The sequence below is a fragment of the Ruditapes philippinarum genome, unplaced genomic scaffold (assembly GCF_026571515.1).
Source record: "Ruditapes philippinarum isolate M1 unplaced genomic scaffold, ASM2657151v2 ctg6079_1_1_1_1, whole genome shotgun sequence".
NCBI classification, from domain to species: Eukaryota; Metazoa; Mollusca; class Bivalvia; order Venerida; family Veneridae; genus Ruditapes; species Ruditapes philippinarum.
Genome location: NW_026866248.1, coordinates 659 through 19,055, shown reverse-complemented (window position 1 = coordinate 19,055; position 18,397 = coordinate 659). Strand labels below are relative to the sequence as shown.

Sequence of the window (18,397 nt, the reverse complement as noted above, 5' to 3'; positions counted from 1 at the left end):
GATAAAAAAACAAGATAAGAAAGTTTAGAAGTTAACGTGAAAGAAGTATAAGAATAAAAATTACCATCATAGATTGTAAATATTTACAGAAAAACAACAAACAACGTGTATGCTTAACTTACCAAAAGCATTTATAACTAGGTGTTGAGCTCACACAAAATGTTTCATGTATTTTGTTACAACAATAATAAAGAAATGAAAACTTTGGGGGAAAATTCAATTTTTTGTTTAGCATACCATGCTTTAACATTATATAATACATTTATTGCCTTAAGCTACACAAACTGACGCCAAGAAAACCCATATAATTAATATAGCCTGACGCATAAAATTCTACTATCACGGTTCAGAACAGTTCACTTTTTAGGGGCGGTCTGATAGCTCAGTCGGAGAACTCGCAGAACGGTATTTAGATGGTCCAGTGTTCGAGTCCCGGTCAGGCTAAACATTTTTCTCATCCTGTGAAACCATATTCGTGCAAAAAAATAAGAGTTTTATTTATTCATTTTTTTTATTTACTTATTTTTATTTATTTTATTTTTAAACAAGAATTGCAAGATAATTATCAACATTTAAAAGAGGTGATGACGCAAAGCTTATATCGGCAATCTGGCTAAAGGTGTAATATTCACATTAGTTCAAGTTAGTTCAAATTATTTCATACCTTTAACAGAAACCGAAAGAACCAGAATTAGATAAGGCATGAGATAACTACATCTGTTGTTTTTCATGAAACAATCGTGTCTTTTACACGAACTAAATAATTTGACATACTTTAGATTTTATCATTTTTGAAAAAAAATGTTTATTTCTTTTAATGTCAAAGCCATTGCTCTGCTGACAATGACCTAGCAGAGTTTTAAAGTTGATTGTTCGGAGGGCAACGTCTTGTCATCCATTTGTTGATGGTATTGTTCGACTTCTTTAAATAAAACTATTTTTGATAAAATATTTAAAGTGCCTTTTCGATAAAATATGAACTGTTGCTAACTTTAAGATTAAAGTTTTGTTATTTATAGAGTTAAGTTACTGCACCGAAGTGTTGTGATTAAAATAAGATACAAAATTTAGGTTCCAGGCGCCATGGGCGTTTTCCTTTTTAAATTGATATTATAATTGAATTATAATGTTATAATCAATTCAAAAACAACAACGTTATGACGTTTTTTAAGAGGTAACGATATGATAAAATAATAGAGGGTTAATGTTTTTTTTTCGTGCATTAACATCTGCAGAGGCACGAGTACACATTTAAAGCCCGTGTCCACAGTGCGAAATATTAAGTGAATCCGAGGTTACGGACGAAAATAAAATCTGTATGTCTATTCTATTACCTCCCTTTGTATATGCACTGTGATAAAATCATAACAGTAAAAAAATGGTATCATTTATCAGGATTAAAACAGTAGTCATTCAAATGAAAGTTTAATCGATGAGGACTTCACGAATTTATGACTTCACTTTTTTAATTCACAAGTTCAACTTCACGAATTCAGGTTTTCGGAACTTCATTTTCACTTATTTATTATTTCAAGACTTGAATATCACGAATTTGTAATCGTTAGGTTCAGAAATGAATTGGTGAAGTTAAATTCAGTTGAAATACCGAATACACGAAGCTTGAATCGTTAAATCACGAATTCAGTATGTTCATGAAGCTGCATTCGAGATTCATGAAGTGGAAATGATACAATACTTATACTAAAAGGTGACTAAACTCTAGTTCGACAAAGCTCCTTTTTATACCATTCTATCATTAGTGTAAATTTTGATTTGTTTGTGATTCATTTTGTGTTCATATTTCATTAAATTATCAATAATAATAATAATAATAATAATAATAATAATAATAATAATAATAATAAAAACACTAGCTATTGACAGCTCTATATTCTGACCATAACAAGTCTCGTATTTATGCTGTCATGTAATTATTTTTCAAATACGTAGCAAAAAGTTCATCTTAATCATTTTAAATATTCAATGCTAAACAAAACAAAAACTATATCTATAATATTAAATAAAGAAACTTACGTTAAATGTTCACTTTTCAACTTTTTTTAAACGCGAAAATTGTCCCTTAGATAAAAATGACCTTTTTGCTTCTGCACAAGTCACGTGATACTAAATCGCTATCCTTTGACGCTCCCTATTAGCCTGCGCGCGCAGAATAAAGTGGGACATCTTATATTTCGCTGTTATCATGGCTATGTGGACACATATTTTTGTGAGTAATTTAATTAATATAAAAGTTTAAAGTTATAAAATTAAATAAGTTTGAAGATGTGCCATCTGTTTATCATATTCTCTAACAGGTCAAAGTGGATTGGTCTACAGTTGGCACATGTTTAATAAGCACGTCAAATATTGATAAATACTGGAGAGAAAAAAAAACAATAACAACAACACAAACAAACACAATAGAAATTTATCATTTGGATATTGTAACAAAATATTTTCTTGAACAAAAATATTGGTCTAATTCGAAGTGATTGATTATAAACATTTGTATGATGAAAAATAAAAATAATATTGTGTCCTAGAACAATTTATTTATCTGATCATGTATCACACTACTTCACAACAACATCAATATGAAATTCGTTTGTGTTTTATTTTTGTTTTTGTTTTTTTTGTTTTTTGTCACGTCCTTTTTTGTCCTTAATACTATCAGCATAATGATTATATGTATACAACTGTTCTATTGTTAAGATATTTTTACAAATTTGGACTATTTCCCAATTAAAAATTTATCTATTCGTATGCATAACATTTCTTCTCATTTTGTTTATTTGGGCTTGTATGATGTCGAATAATCCATCAGTATCAGCGACAGTTTGAAGCATTATGTTAGTACATATTAAGATAACTTATGAAGAAACTTTTCAAAAAAGAAACGAAGAAAATAAACTAAAGCTATGATTAGCAAAATACTATGGTAGGATACTACGCCATCACGCACCTGTAAAATGCTCCCAATCGGACAGATTTTTTTGTAAGCGCCCCGTCGAATCGAAGATAAATTATGTTTTTATTCTAAGAAATCGTAAGAACATATAAAAACATAATCACACGATAAATGAATGCATTTGCAACAATATTGTAGGTATATCAAAATGTACAATTCCATACCATCAGCTATACCGTATCGTACTTTATTTCTTGTTATTACACCGTGCACATACACATTTGATAGGATAATTCAAAGATAAGAATATAATTTTAATAATAGAAGACGTCTGTTATGCTGTTTTTTTGCGACTAAATGATATGTTTCTTTTCAGGTGTATATTCTACTATCTTCTTGTTTCCTGCAATGCTCGGCAACCTCAGGTAATTGTTTTCAACAATATAAGCGTATAACGTAAGAAAGGTGAAATTACTGATAAATAGGACATTTTAATGTCTGAGAAATTATCCTCTCACAAGCGAATAGAACGTCCACATGAAATACTATTATTGCACTCTTTTAAGGCAATGGCAAGGCAATCAGTATGGTTACTTTGTCTTTCGGCCAGGGGGGGGGGGATTACATGTTGCATACTACATTTGAAGAAAAAGATATGAAATAATGTGCGCATTCAAACAGCTCCAAGCAAACTTTAATGTGTAACTTTCGCTTCTGTTTTATTTTTTATTCTTACAGAAAATTAAAATCAAAGTCAAATTGATTAAATGCATAAAATATTCTGAGCTTTTAAAGGATTTTGATAGATTGCATGCTTTAAGAACAAACGTACAAATAATAAGGGTATGCTTGCAAATGTTTTAAGATGCTTCTAATAAGCAGTACCTGGAGCACTTTCTTATTGCAAACTAAAATGTGAACTTATGCGCACAATTAAAGGATCTTACATCTGGTGCCGATACAGACCGGAAATATCTAGCTCGAAGGTAACTTTGTACGGTGGTAACGGAGCTCTGCTGATATTCCCGTCTGGTGTTTAACTCTTTTTCATGCATGTTATATATAAATAATATTTCGGGACAAAAAAATACGAAAACTAAAATTTTCGTTTATCACTCTTTTTAGCTCAGCTGTCACAAAGTGACAGGGTGAGCTTTTGTGATCGCCTTTCGTCCGGCGTCCGTCCGTCGTCCGTCCGTCCGTCGTCTTGTCCGTAAACTTTTATTTTAAATGACATCTTCTCATAAACCGTTGAGCCAATTTCATCCAAGCTTCACAGGAATGTTCCTTTGGTGGTCACCTTTAAAAAGTGTTCAAAGAATTTAATTATTCCATGCAGAACTCTGGTTGCCATGGCAACGGATAGAAAAATCTTAAAATATCTTCTTTTAAAAAACCCAAAGTGGTAGAGCTTAGATATTTGGCATGAAACATCTTCTAGTGAGTGTCTCCAAGTCTACCAAGTTTGTTCAAATAAAAGCTCTAGGGTTTAAACTGGCCCCGCTCTGGGGGCTTATATACAGGTGAGCGACTTCAGGGCCATCATGGCCCTCTTGTTTCTTATTGTTGCGAATGAATTAACAACTTCATTCATAACGGCATAAGGATGTCATTTTATAAACGCAATTCAGCGGAAATGACATCTTCTAAAGCTTGCGACTTGTCTTACATGGGGAAGGTTAGACTGACTTGTATGGAATAAACTTTAGTGGTTTTTACTCCATTTTTTAAAGATCCTGTAACACATTATTTTCATGGTTTTATATACAAATTATGATGCTCAAATTAAGATTTATCGATATTGTAAGTTTCAAAAAATATTATTTATAAAGATATTACCGAATTTAATATTTCATGTAAATAAAGGGAGGTAATTAGAATTTAGTTTTCTATAAATTCTAAGTCAATTTTTCCAATAAGAAATGAATGCATATAATTTAATGATTACCTTAAATATGTACAAATATTTGCAATACATATTTCACATATTCTTCCATGTTTGAAAATTGACAAATTTGCATAATTACATACATATATAATTCAATGAAGAGTGGTATGCAATCTCAAGGGGCCGTGGCTGAGTGGTTAAGGTCGCTGACTTGCGATCACAGGTCCCTGACCGCTGTAGGTTCGATCCTCACTCGGGTCGAAATCTTCCATGTGAGGAAGCCATCCAGCTGCCTTACGGAAGGTCGGTGGTTCTACCCAGGTGCCCGCTTGTGCCTGAAATAATGCCCAAAGGGCCACCTGGGGTCTTCCTCCTCCAAAAAAGCTGGAAAAAAATCTCGGCGGGACGCTCTAGGATTGCCCGACTTGAGTGTACGGTCGCCCATATGGGCTTTCCGGCGGCGACCTTAGATAAACGCATTTAAAAAAAAAATATATGCAATCTCAATTACAAAACATACATGATCTTTAACTACAAAAATTAATACATTGAGCATGATACATGTTTATCTAAATCTGTTTTTGTTAATTCAAGTACGTCTTGTTGGAGGAAGTTACAGCTGGGAAGGGACTGTTCAAATTTACCATAACGGTTGGGGGACAATTTGTGATGATGATTTTGCCCATAATGAAGCACGAGTGATATGTAGAATGTTGGGTTATTCTACAAGGTAACTGTTCGTTTCATATTTTATAGATTCTCACCACTTCAAAATAACTTCATTTTCTCTGAAATTAGTAAAAATATTCCACACATATTTGACGTTATTTATATTTGTTTTTATAGTTATTCTTCTATTATTCATTTTATCTATTAAAGAGGTGCAATTTCGTACCAATCAGCACATTTTGGACAAGGAAGCGGCCAAATATTGTTAGATGACCTTTCCTGCGACGGATCTGAGAATGATATAGCTAATTGCGGCAACAGAGGATGGGGAACTCACAACTGTGGACATCATGAAGATGCTGGAGTTCGATGTAAGTGATTTTTCGATAAGCAAAGCAATAAATGAACAAGTCTCAGAAAATCTTTTTCACCTGAAATATTTCTCGTTTAGTAGTATTTAATCATTTGTCCAATTACGCATTTTTTGTTAGCATTGTCGTTTCATGTACAAAATGAGAAATATGCCAGACAGAAGATGAGAGGCGAATACACTCTTTCATTTAAGACCGTATTCAAGTTGTCGCCCTTGGATGACGTCATTGGGGGATACGGTGAACAATACCGATATGATAAAGTACAATAATAGAGGGATATAAAGATCTTAATAATTTCTCTTGTGAGATTGACAGATTGAAATTGCCAAAAACTAAATAAGATATTACATAAAAAGGATAGTGAAATGAATAAAAATGTTTACTATAATAAGGTTTACGATTTGTTTTAATAGTAGACCATATTGCTGGGTAACTGATCATGATTACCATTTTCGTTAGATTCTTAATAATGAAAATTTTACCAGGCAGTTAAATCGTACTAACTTGCTTATACCAGAGATATAGATAATGTATCTATGTCTCTGCTAATATACACCCAAAAGATATTTTGAGTTTCAAAAATGTAAGGATTCTGTAGTTTCTAAAAACGGCTGCGTAATAATTAATTGCAAGATACTGGTTTATTAAAAATCATTTCGATTTAAGCATTACTAAGACAAAGAAAAACAACAATATAAATCTATGAAGTTTCAAAAAAAAATGTAAAGGCATAAAAAGTACAAATTCTTTTGAATGTACATGACTGTATGGCAAAAAATGCACTCTCAAAAAATCGTACATCACACAAATATATTTAAGCTGGTAAAGTAATATTTTCAACTTGATAATTTTTAATTCATACTCTGCTTATCAGATATTTAAAACAATCACAAAAAACAAAAACAAGTTGTGAAACACGTTCACAGAAATTCGTAAGTAACTTTTCAACTTGATACTTTTTAATTCATACTCTGCTTATCAGATATTTAAAACAATCACAAAAAACAAAAACAAGTTGTGAAACACGTTCACAGAAATTCGTAAGTAACTGAATTATAATTTTACGTATTTTTGACTACAACATGCCAGTTGGTAGAACTCTTGATCGAGTATCAAATCAGTAAGACATGACCAATAAAGTCCCTAGGATGATCCATAACAAAATTCGGGCCATAAATATTTTGACAACTAACAAAAGTGACGTAATCTGATGTCATGTTATAACTTTAATTCTAACACTATCGGAATTTTTTCTATATAAACAAAGAAGGCCCGAAGCGTGCATTATTCTACAACAATGCACTCGCCGTTCTTATTATCTCCCTGTGTATTTTCAATTTGAGGGCGCCATTTTGTTTGAAAAATCTGATAAATAAAAACATTTTTTGTCGATTTTTGTTGTGAAAACTATCTAGAATGAAAGAAAATGGTCTAACTTAGAAAATGAATCCGAACACCAATATCTTTAATCCAGTCGTTAACGCTGTACAGACGTTTAAAGTGTTGTTTACGTGACGTCACAATGTAGCGCCAAACAGCACGTGCAAAACAATCAAATCAAATACGCTATTTTAGTGTCGCAAACGAGTTAAGTTTTGAATTTATTCCACTTTTAATAATTTGTTTTTCGCTTGAAAAATTATAGATTGAAATTAAATAAACATACAAAATTTTATCAACGTTTTTAAAATTCGTTATTTTGAAAATGTTTCTACACACGGTAGATGGAACGACATTTTTTTCAACCGACTTGAACAGCCTTTTAAGAACGTTTCTTTTGGAAACTCTGATGAGAAAAAATGATAATTATATTTTTTCTTGACGTGTTAGAATGGAAATAGATATTAATTATTCGTGCATTATTGTATAATAATGCACGTTTTTCGTTCAAATACTTTGTAATTAATCACTCAGGCCTATCGGCCTTCGTGATTATATTACTACGCATTTGAACTTAAACCGTGCATTATTCTACAACAATGCACTCAGAAATGATATCTATTTCCTAAACAAAAGCACCCTGGTGATTTATGATATCACAGCCAAGTGCCGCTTGTATATACATGTACATCATATGCACCCTGTTAATTAATATGTTACGGCCCAGTGGCGCTTATATATAAATAATACATTTATCTATGAAATAAAGTACTGGGAAAAGGTCTTTATTTTTATAACCATAAGAATAGATTTTAAATATCAAAATTATCTTATTATCGTCTGTTGCGAATCTAAAATTATAAAAGTCAATGCCACATGGTTTTCGTTCTTTCCGGAATATTTATAAAACTATATCCTTCACTGGTTCTTTGAAATATTTTTTATACGGCATGATGAAAAAGAATCAGTAATTATTGACAGAATGCATTATGTTATTGTTCTATTAAAGCTTGAAAAACAATCATTAAAAGACATTGGCAATCTTATTTTCATGTTTGTCACAAATACACCGGAATTTTCTAAATGACAGAAAATAACACAGAAAACTAGAAAATGACCATTTAAATTTATAATAGGCAATTTCTATGTGTATGGGTGTTTATAAAATATTAAAATTTGATTTAGTTACTAGCTTTTTATCCTAGCAATAGAGAAAATCTAGATCTCACAAATATACATGTATTCACTTTGAAATTTCGCTGTTTCACTCCGTAGCGAGAGTTAATCTCAATCTTTGTTTTTGTATTTTTTTCTATTCTCTTGATATTGAATTTATGTTTGCATGCGTAAATTTTTACATGTTTTTAATCATAATTAAACGATCAGTATTTACGCATTTAACTTTTCAACAAGCTAAAATTCTATGCGGCCTGATAGTTTTATCCCCCATTTACGTCACATCCGGTAAGGCAAGTAACTTTTCTCTGACTGGTATCGCTTAAAAATGAAAGGGTCTATAAGATGTTACAAAAATATCATTTAACTAGCTTTTAATATTTAGTAACATATGAAATTAACGTAACTATAAAACTGCTGACTTTTAAAGCGGTGTAAAATATGTCTTTTTGTTTACACTTGACAGTACAATGTATACCATATTTTTGGAATAATTGATCCTATCCATTTCGAAAGATATGCTCACGAGGATGAATTCAAGCGCATATTTTTATATAAAGCTAACGTAAATTTGATAGTCAAAAACATGTTACAATTGAGATCTCTTGATCTCTTCTGTATAATAGGCCATTTTCCATGTATTAATATCACTTTTTGCGCTGTAAATTATTCTTTCTTAAGAATTGTTTGGATATCTTGATTAGTGTTTTTCAGGCGGTTATTATTGTCGGAACAGTCCGTGCAGAAATGGAGGCACGTGCAACGAAGTATCGAACAGTAATACTTGTTCATGTCGACCAGGATTTGGAGGCAGCTTTTGTGAATATGGTTAGTAACTTGATAACCATAAAATGTCAGAAACAATGATAATAATAATTGTTTTGAAATGGAACAGAACCTTTGCAAAGGGAGAGTGGCAGTGTAAACGTGACTATTAATCAATAGTACAAACATACCTTTCTCATAAGTGCGGTAAAACGAATTTGAATTCTAATATCAAAAGATATAGGAAGTGGCTAGCCATACGAAACAAAGAAGGATTATTATAATACATGTAATTATGTAAACGATTTCAATTGATGTTATTCAACTACAACAAAACGCTCTTTTTTCTCACTCTCTGAAGATGACAAAGATCGATATCCGTATTTCTTTAGCCAACATGGCGATTCACATCTAAAAAGTAAACATACGACAACAATTGCTGTTTCCTAGTTAAAAAGCTTGTTTAAAACATGAAGTCACATATGCATTTTCGACTTGTGACTTGTGACCCGTTCTATTATATAAAATCCTCGGAATCAATTCTTCGACCGAGTGGAAACACAGAATTAGAAGAGCAGTCACGTGGTACAAAGATGGTACAAGAAGTTTTACAAGACTCCTTGCTGAAAGAAAGAAATTGCAGCAATAACAACGGCTGAATATACCCTTTGTTTGCATAATGCTTTCTTAACATGTATGGCGCCCAATGTAGTATGTTTGTGTGTGAACCTTCCGTCGCCATTTTGAATGTCTTCTTAATGAAGAGCTACGGAATCGTTCGATTAAGAATAACTTCGGACCCGCGACTAATAATTCTAGAATTAACAAATCGCACCCGCCTAATCATTATGTAACGCACGTGTTGACTCGTTACGTCAAATATTACATAATATATATTAAACAAACATCTTGTCAAATTTGCATAGAATATGTACAATCGTAGGGAACATACAACCTGTTTATGCTGGTGTGATTGTGTTGGTATTTTTCACTCCGGATCACGACAGTAAGCCACTTTAAATTTACCAGAGCGCAGTTCAGTCACAGCATCGTTCCTGGACAGGCTGTCAAACAGTTAACCAGTATAAGTTTCCTCCAATTTCGCAAGAAACTGAAACCTTTTTCTTAAGCCAGGGCAGAGGTACAGTTCGAATGATCGTAGAAAAGATTTAATGATCAATAACAACAAAAGTGACCTGCGCCATCCGGGAATTGAACCCGTCCCCCCCCCCCCATTCACAGTCCAAAGCTCTACATTTGAGCTAACCGGACGGCTCAACTTGTGTATGTTCTAATTCTTATCCATTTTGACACTGAAGCATTAATCAACGTTTGATGATAACTTAAATTAAACTAGAATTATTTATGCAATTATCAATTCACAATCATCTGCTTTAATCATTTTAATGCTTTTCCTTGTAAGTTCACACAGACCAAGAAAATGTCCTATGCTATTTCAGATATTTCTCATCGGATAATTGGAGGTACTGGTAATTTTGAAGGTGTCTTAGACCTCAATTATAATAGTAATTGGGGAACATTTTGCCGTAATTCATTCTCAGACAATGACGCCACTGTTGTTTGTAAAATGAGAGGTTTTTCAACCGGGTAAGTAAACCATAGAGCTTTCGATGAGCATAATATTCTTAAATAGATTCGGTTTGATATCTACTTTTAAATGGATTCGGTTTGACCAACAAAATAAGCATGCCTTGTTCGAAATCTGAAACTGAATTGAGCTGAACCAAGTTTCAAAAACCTAAAAACATAACATGTAAAATTCTCATATAATACTTGAAACGGGAGAGTATGTATACAAAAGATTATAAAAAATACTCAGAATTGAATGAAAATAGATTTTTATGCAATTCCTAGCCCGAATGTTTGTTAAAATCGTTTAAAAATGTTTCATGGATGAAAATATTCGCACAATTAAAATGATTATTCTTAAAAGCGGAGTGAGCAAACGATTTGCAATGGGAAATTTTGCACAGAAGATACATACATACATCAAATGTTACACAGTTCTTAAAAAATAGTTCGACCCTTGCATATAAATATCTGAAAAAGCCCTTTAGGATTGTTTCTATTTGGTTTTGTTACATAGAGTTGTAGTAGATGGATCTCGCTATGGACAGTTAGATTACGGGACAATATGGACAGGAAATATGGGGTGTTCGGGCACGGAATCTCATGTACGGTTTTGTAGTAAAATTACCCAAGCCTTTGAACACAATACAGCATGCAGTCATAATAACTCGGTCGGAGTAATATGCAGCAGTAAGCTACGACTTGAATTGCTTGATAATTTCGTTTCAGAAGAATTTAAAACACGTTAAGTTTTAGAATTTAAAAACGTCTTCGGTAAGAGCTTGTGTCCTTTAATTTCCTATTATACAGATTGGAGGTTTGCAGAATATGTTGATTATTAAAAAACCTGTTTGTTTGAAGAGTTAGTTGGTTTTATCGCTTATTAAAGAAGTTTAACCTGCTTTTCCTGGATTTCAAACATAAAAAAAATTAATAAGAAAGTTCGTTGACACTTAAATAAACACTCGGATAGAGAACAAAAATATTTCATTTTTTTATCGAAATCAGATTTTTATCAATTTAAGTCACTATAATTAAAACTCATGATTTCATGTTAAAACATGTCATTTTTTACTGTTTCTATCGTACTTACTTTCTACACAAAACAGATCACACATCTGTAAGACTCGTCGGCAATATACTTCCATCAGAGGGTCGAGTAGAGGTTCATCATAATGGTGTTTGGGGAACAGTGTGTGGGGCTCACTTTACACAAAACGATGCCAATGTTGTTTGCCATATGCTTGGATTTAGTAAAAAGTAAACATTTACATGATATTTTTAGATGCGAAAAATTAAGCAAAAGTCAAATATTTATTTATTTATTTATTTATAGATTTTTTTTTTTTTTTTAAATGCTTACAATTGTATGAATAAGGAACTAATTTTTCTGTTCTTTTAGTAAAAAAGAGCAGCACCATATATTGTATTTTCTATTAATTCTAAAATAACTATAGCATAAACGTGCAGTAATTATGATCAATCTTTTATGTATTTATACTTAAATATTGACAATTTTACTAAAACATTCTTATATATATTTATAACAGTTTTACTACATTGCGGTTATAATAATGAGTTTTTAAGGGCAACTTAATATATTATCTATAGTTACAGAATTTATTCCATGTCTAGGTAGTGTCACAACTTGGAATATTATGTAAAATAGTTTTGCTTTCCATTTAGCGCCCTGAGCTTTCATAGGAATGTGACAGGAGGGCAAGGGCCAGTTTGGTTAAACACCTTGGGCTGCTCTGGTAGTGAAGCAGATATCGAGTATTGTAGTCATGGAAGCTGGGATAATCACACTTGTAGCCATACAAATGATGTATCAGTAAAATGCGGTGAGTGGGTGATGTCTTTCTAGGCTTCTAAATTATAATTGTAAATCTTTAAATTATGACAGTAACGCCTTTCCTTTTGTGTTTCAGGTGTTTATTCATTTTTATGCCCCCGCCATGTAATGGCCGGGGCATATAGTGTTACCCTGTTCCGTCATTCCGTCCTTCCGTCCTTCCATCCTTCCGTCCTTCCGTCCTTCCATCCTTCCGTCCTTCCGTCATTCTGTCATTCCGTCATCATCAGTTTCCGTTCATTATCTTAAGAACGGTTGCACACATTCAACTCAAATTTAACATATGGATATGTCATGAGAAAATACAGGTCAAGTTCGAATTTGGTCATGGTTCGATTATTTTTGGCAGAGTTATGCCCCTTTTACTTTGAAAATAATATGAAATTTCAGTTTCCGTTCATTATCTCCCCAATGGTACAACACATTCAACTCAAACTTGACATATGGATATGTCATGAGAAAATACAGGTCAAGATCGAATTTGGTCGTGGTTCAATGATTTTTGGCAGAGTTATGCCCCCTTTACTTTGAAAATAATATGAAATTTTCAGTTTCCGTTCATTTTCTCCCCAACGGTACAACACATTCAACTCAAACTTGACATATGGATATGTCATGAGAAAATACAGGTCAAGTTCGAATTTGGTTGTGGTTCGATGATTTTTGGCAGAGTTATGCCCCTTTTACTTTGAAAATAATATGAAATTTTCAGTTTCCGTTCATTATCTCCCCAAAAGTACAACACATTCAACTCAAACTTGACATATGGATGCGTCGAAGGAATGCGCAGGTCAAGTTTAAATTTGGTCATGGTTCAATGATTTTTGGCAGAGTTATGTCCCTTTCACTTTGAAAGTAATATGAAATTTTCAGTTTCCGTTTATTATCTCCCCAATGGTACAACACATTCAACTCAAATTTGACATATGGATATGTTTTTGGAATGCCCAGGCCAATTTCGAGTTTGGTCATGGTTCAATGATTTTTGGCAGAGTAATGCCCTTCACTTTGAAAATAATATGAAATTTACAGTTTCTGTTCATTATCTACCCAACAGTGTTACATATGCAACTTAAATTTGACATATATGGATATGTCAAAGGAATGGGCAGGTCAAGTTGGAATTTGGTCATGGTTTGATGATTTTTTGGCAGAGTTATGTCCCTTTCACTTTGAAAAAAAATATAGATACATCTTAGGAATAAGCAGTTTAAGTTTGAATTTGGTTGTAGTTCAATGATTTAAGACAAACTTATCTTTCCTGAATGTTGGAAAAATTTTGAACTTTCACTTTCAGCACTCTTACTTTTAGCCATTATTTTGGCTACCATTATGCAATATGCTATTTTTAAAAGGTTTAGACTGAATAATTTCAGTGCCTTGAACATTGTATGAAAATGGTTTGTGTTAACATTGAAAAGTTTTTAGGGCTTTGAACTTAAAATGAAAAAAATAATTAAAGCACCATCTGAAATTTTGGCTGCATGCGGGGGCATCCGTGGCATGATGACACATTTCTAGTTTACATCTATTTTGCTTGTTAACATTTTATTGCTATATCTAAACTTTCAAGAAAGATGAGCATACTAGTTATACGTATAAAATTACATTCAAGTAAGAAACAATTTACGTTAATGTGACATCTTTATTGTGAATTTTATTTCAACTATCATTTAAACTGTCAAACAATGCCAAATTGAAATTTATCTAACCCTTATATATGTCTACTGACAACAAATTTGACAGAGGCTACAAAAGTTCGCCTTTTCGGTGGCTCGGGAGATTGGGATGGAACATTGGAAATAAATTACGAGGGAAGTTGGCGAACAGTTTGTGATCCATACTTTGGACAGAACGAAGCACGTGTTGTATGTAACATGCTCGGATACAATTTAACGTAATCTTAATTTACTTTATCTTTAATATGAAATGCGTTTATTTTGTTAAGGAAAACCTGTCGTGCCAATGCAGCACATATGTGTCGAACTGCCATCATACTTTTTACTCGTGATTATAAAATTACGCATCGGACCCTTAAAACATCCACCATTTTGCTACCGTGCAATTGAATACAAAACATATATCCTGTACAAAAAAACGAATATGAAGGTATTCTTATATTAGTTTCTTATTTAGTTTTTTGTTATACATGTATCATGATTTTTATACTTGGAGAAATTCCAAGTGATGCTAAAGATACATTGATACAAAACAATTTTGATGATTCCTTGCATATGGAAAACGGCGAACTTTGCATAAATGAATATTTTGTTGACGTAACCTTAAGTATTTTGTTGGTCAGATCTTCTATTCTTCTATAAATACATGTCATTTTATCTTTCAGTGACGTGAAACATTACGTATATCAGTCCAATTACTTCGGCGACACTAAAACTGGCTTTCTTGATCAAGTTAAATGTGTCGGAAATGAGAAGGACATAACTCAGTGTGTCTCTTCCTACCAGACCACGTGCTCGGCTTCAAATGCAGTTGGTTTGAAATGTGGTATGCTATGCATAATGATATCAACTTTTACAATCTTATTACAACCTGAATTTACTTTAAAATCATTATATTCATGATTTCGATTTTCATGATTAAAAGAAAAGATATATCCATTAAACATATGATTTGATGAGTCGTATGTTTGGTATAGTTTTGTCGTGACTACATCCATTTTTCTTTCACTGCTGATATAATGTATCATATTATAGAACGTGATACATGTAGTAGGTTTTTGAGTGCTAAGTAGTAGGAATACAGCCAAGCAATACTTGTAAATAAACTGTCATATGGCAAATAAATAATTGTCCCATGGCAGGTAAATAAATAACCCTATTGCAAGTAAATGTTCTGCCCTATGACAGATAAATAAACTGCGCTTTGACTAGTTTTGTTTGTACAAATTAATGATAATCTCAAAAAGGGAAATAATATGTATACAACGTTTTTTAAAAGCATATTGTTTGTGTTAAGCAGCGACATGCTGCTAATTATTCGAATATTAATATACATAATAAACTGAGTAAGACATTTTGTTTGGTTTTGTATTTATCTTTGTAATTTAGATGGTATACAAGTGCGTCTTGCGGACGGTCCACATAAAGGTATTGGTCGTATAGAAGTGTTACATAATGGACAGTGGGGCACAGTTTGTGACACAAATTGGGATGATAATGACGCTGTTGTTATTTGCAAAATGCTTTCCTCATATCCCTTTGAGAGGTTCATGAGTATTTATAAAGTATACATTTGAAGTTAGTTTTTTCCTTACCAAATTAAACTTATTCTCACAATTATGTTCTTTTACATTACTAAGTTTTAATTGTTTAAAACTAAACAATACTGATTTGTTGGCAATAAATTCATAACTGTTAATACTCAGAGAAAAAGTGTGCATTGAGAACACACGCAAAAAAGTGCAGACTCGGCTCATTTGAGTCTATTTCTGAGAGATTTTAGAATTTTCAATTTATGTGCACCCGAGCATCGCCTTAAAAATCCTAAAAAAATAGATAAATAAATAAATGAAATACAAAATGGCTTCAAATATCGAGAAACATATAACAACACTGATATACGGATAAACTTTTCACAACTGCCTCAAATCATTTAACATGCAGTTGTGACTATCAAATTCTGGAGAAGAGATACTGCAAAACCAATGGAAAAACAAGCAACAAAAACACACAGACAAAAAGTTAATTGTCCCAAAAGCGGTTTTATTTAAACTGATCATATGAGATAAGAACAAACCATAAAACTACCTTCCCCATACAAAATAGGAAACGAATTTGCTTTTCATAAGGCATATATAACATTTTCTACAAATTATTCAACTACTATTCAAAATCCATTTTTAATCGTTTAAAATCAAAAACAGTATCTGTAACATGTCTAGTTTTGATAACAGTTTCTTATCATTTCAGTAATGTAACAGGAAAAGCGGTATCCGGTTCATTCTTTGGAAGAGGCAATGGACGTGTCTGGTTGTCAGACGTACAATGTACCGGAAGTGAGGTAGACATTTCGAACTGTTCTATGTCGTGGTCGAGTGGTGTTAATTGTGACCATTCCAATGATGCTGGAGTAATATGTGACTGTAAGAAAAGTTTTTTTCTTCAAATATTCATTAAAGCATTGAATTACTTTGATAGATTATGAATGACTGAATATAATTTTCAAAAGTTTCTTAATGGGTCCAAAATGTTAAGTGTCTAAATTTTTGCTTTGTTTAATTTGTAATTACTGTAAAATAGTGCCTTTACGAAAAACAGTCAGTTATTTCTATATGTATGGATTTAATAATCAAAACGAATGGTATTGCTTCAATTTACCTTATGTACTAACTTTTATTATGTTTAATTGACTTTATGATCATCCAATTTTAAACGGCCAGTAAACAGGTAAGAATAAAAATAGGTTGACATTTTGCCATATTTTTTTATTAAACTTTATATTATAACCAATAATCCACGTGACCAACGGAAAATTGTATTTTATCGTTCAAAATGTGTCGGTAACGCTCAATTCTGAAAATGACTGGTGCAGTCTTTTAATAATTTAGTTAGTTTTTATTTAGCATCATACGCATCTTTCGTTATCTACTATTTAGGGTCATTACCATTATAATATCAAATCTTTTGAAACCAACTTTACACCAAATTATAAGCTTTATGGCCCTTTAAGTTTATTATAATTATGTCTACTCATGTAAAAACGACATGAAATGCAATATCCGTACATGATTTAGGCCGGCTAGCTTACGGAACGTCGATGGTTCTACTTAGGTGCCTCGTTCGTGCCTGAAATAATGTACGGAAGGGCACCTAAGGTCTTCCTCCAACAGTAAAGCTGGAACGTCGCCAAATTACATATACTGTGTCGGTGTTACGTAAAACCCAATCAAACAAAAAAACAAAAAACATGTTTTAAGGTGGTGGGGTTCTTCTGATTTTTAAAATTGCATCTGGTATTCTATTCTTCAAGTGAATAATGTTCACTAATCTATGTATCTCACATTTTACAAACTTTATAAACTGCAACCATTTAATGTCGCCTAACACGAACAAAATAAAATATTACAGGCCCGGATGATTAGATATTTTATGACCAGCAACAATTTGTCCGGAATACCGTCCATTCCACCTAGCACCGCACTATGCAAAATTCAACATTATACATGGATATTCCGCTTTTTTGTAGATCCATATCAAAAACGATTAGCAGATGGAAGATCAAAGTCACAAGGTCGTGTAGAATTTCTCGAGTCTGGAACATGGTATTCGTATTGTACTGACGGTTGGAACAAAACTGATGCTAAAGTCATTTGCAAAGAAATAGGATACTGGTACATTTTCATACAATATATTGTTCTGTCTTGCAGACAATCACTTAACCATTCTGCTTGCTTAAAAATCTTGATTAAGTGAAATTCCTCGGAAGCATAAATCACGACAAAATTACATGAAAATTGCAGACATGGTTTGATTGAGTCTGTACATGAAGGATAACGAAAAAGTGCAATATTCCTCACGCCCCCTAGCACCGGCATAAGTGGTACTCAATTTTCAACACTTAAAGCTGTAGCACATGTATATTTTACAGGAATACAGACCCTGTCGTTAGCTACAACTCAACTTATGGAAATGGTAGAACAACTTATATTGTTAAACCAAAATGTGATGGTAGTGAAGGTAGTTTTGAGATGTGCAGAATGGACAAGTTATTTAAAAGCACAACGTGCTCTGTCTCAAATAGTGTAGGCGTTGAATGTAAGCCAATTTCTGCCG

At 32.5% G+C, this 18,397-nt stretch overlaps 2 protein-coding genes across 2 annotated transcripts in view; one reads left to right on the top strand and one right to left on the bottom strand.

The window, feature by feature from the left end:
• The window catches only part of LOC132731905 (deleted in malignant brain tumors 1 protein-like), a 27,509-nt gene extending 25,373 nt beyond the window's left edge, over nucleotides 1–2,136 (bottom strand). The window contains exon 1 of the mRNA XM_060718203.1: nucleotides 2,035–2,136. The gene's annotated coding sequence lies outside the window, so the exon portion shown is untranslated. The remainder of the gene's footprint in view (nucleotides 1–2,034) is intronic.
• LOC132731909 (deleted in malignant brain tumors 1 protein-like) lies at nucleotides 2,075–18,397 on the top strand (the record flags this gene model as incomplete). The annotated part of the gene is made up of 15 exons (XM_060718206.1): nucleotides 2,075–2,227; nucleotides 3,285–3,333; nucleotides 5,391–5,526; nucleotides 5,676–5,836; nucleotides 9,110–9,223; nucleotides 10,621–10,768; nucleotides 11,268–11,440; nucleotides 11,860–12,010; nucleotides 12,437–12,594; nucleotides 14,352–14,502; nucleotides 14,950–15,110; nucleotides 15,674–15,830; nucleotides 16,535–16,707; nucleotides 17,811–17,955; nucleotides 18,213–18,397. Coding segments are annotated over exons 1-15 (2,086 nt in total), but the record flags the coding sequence as incomplete, so codon positions are not given.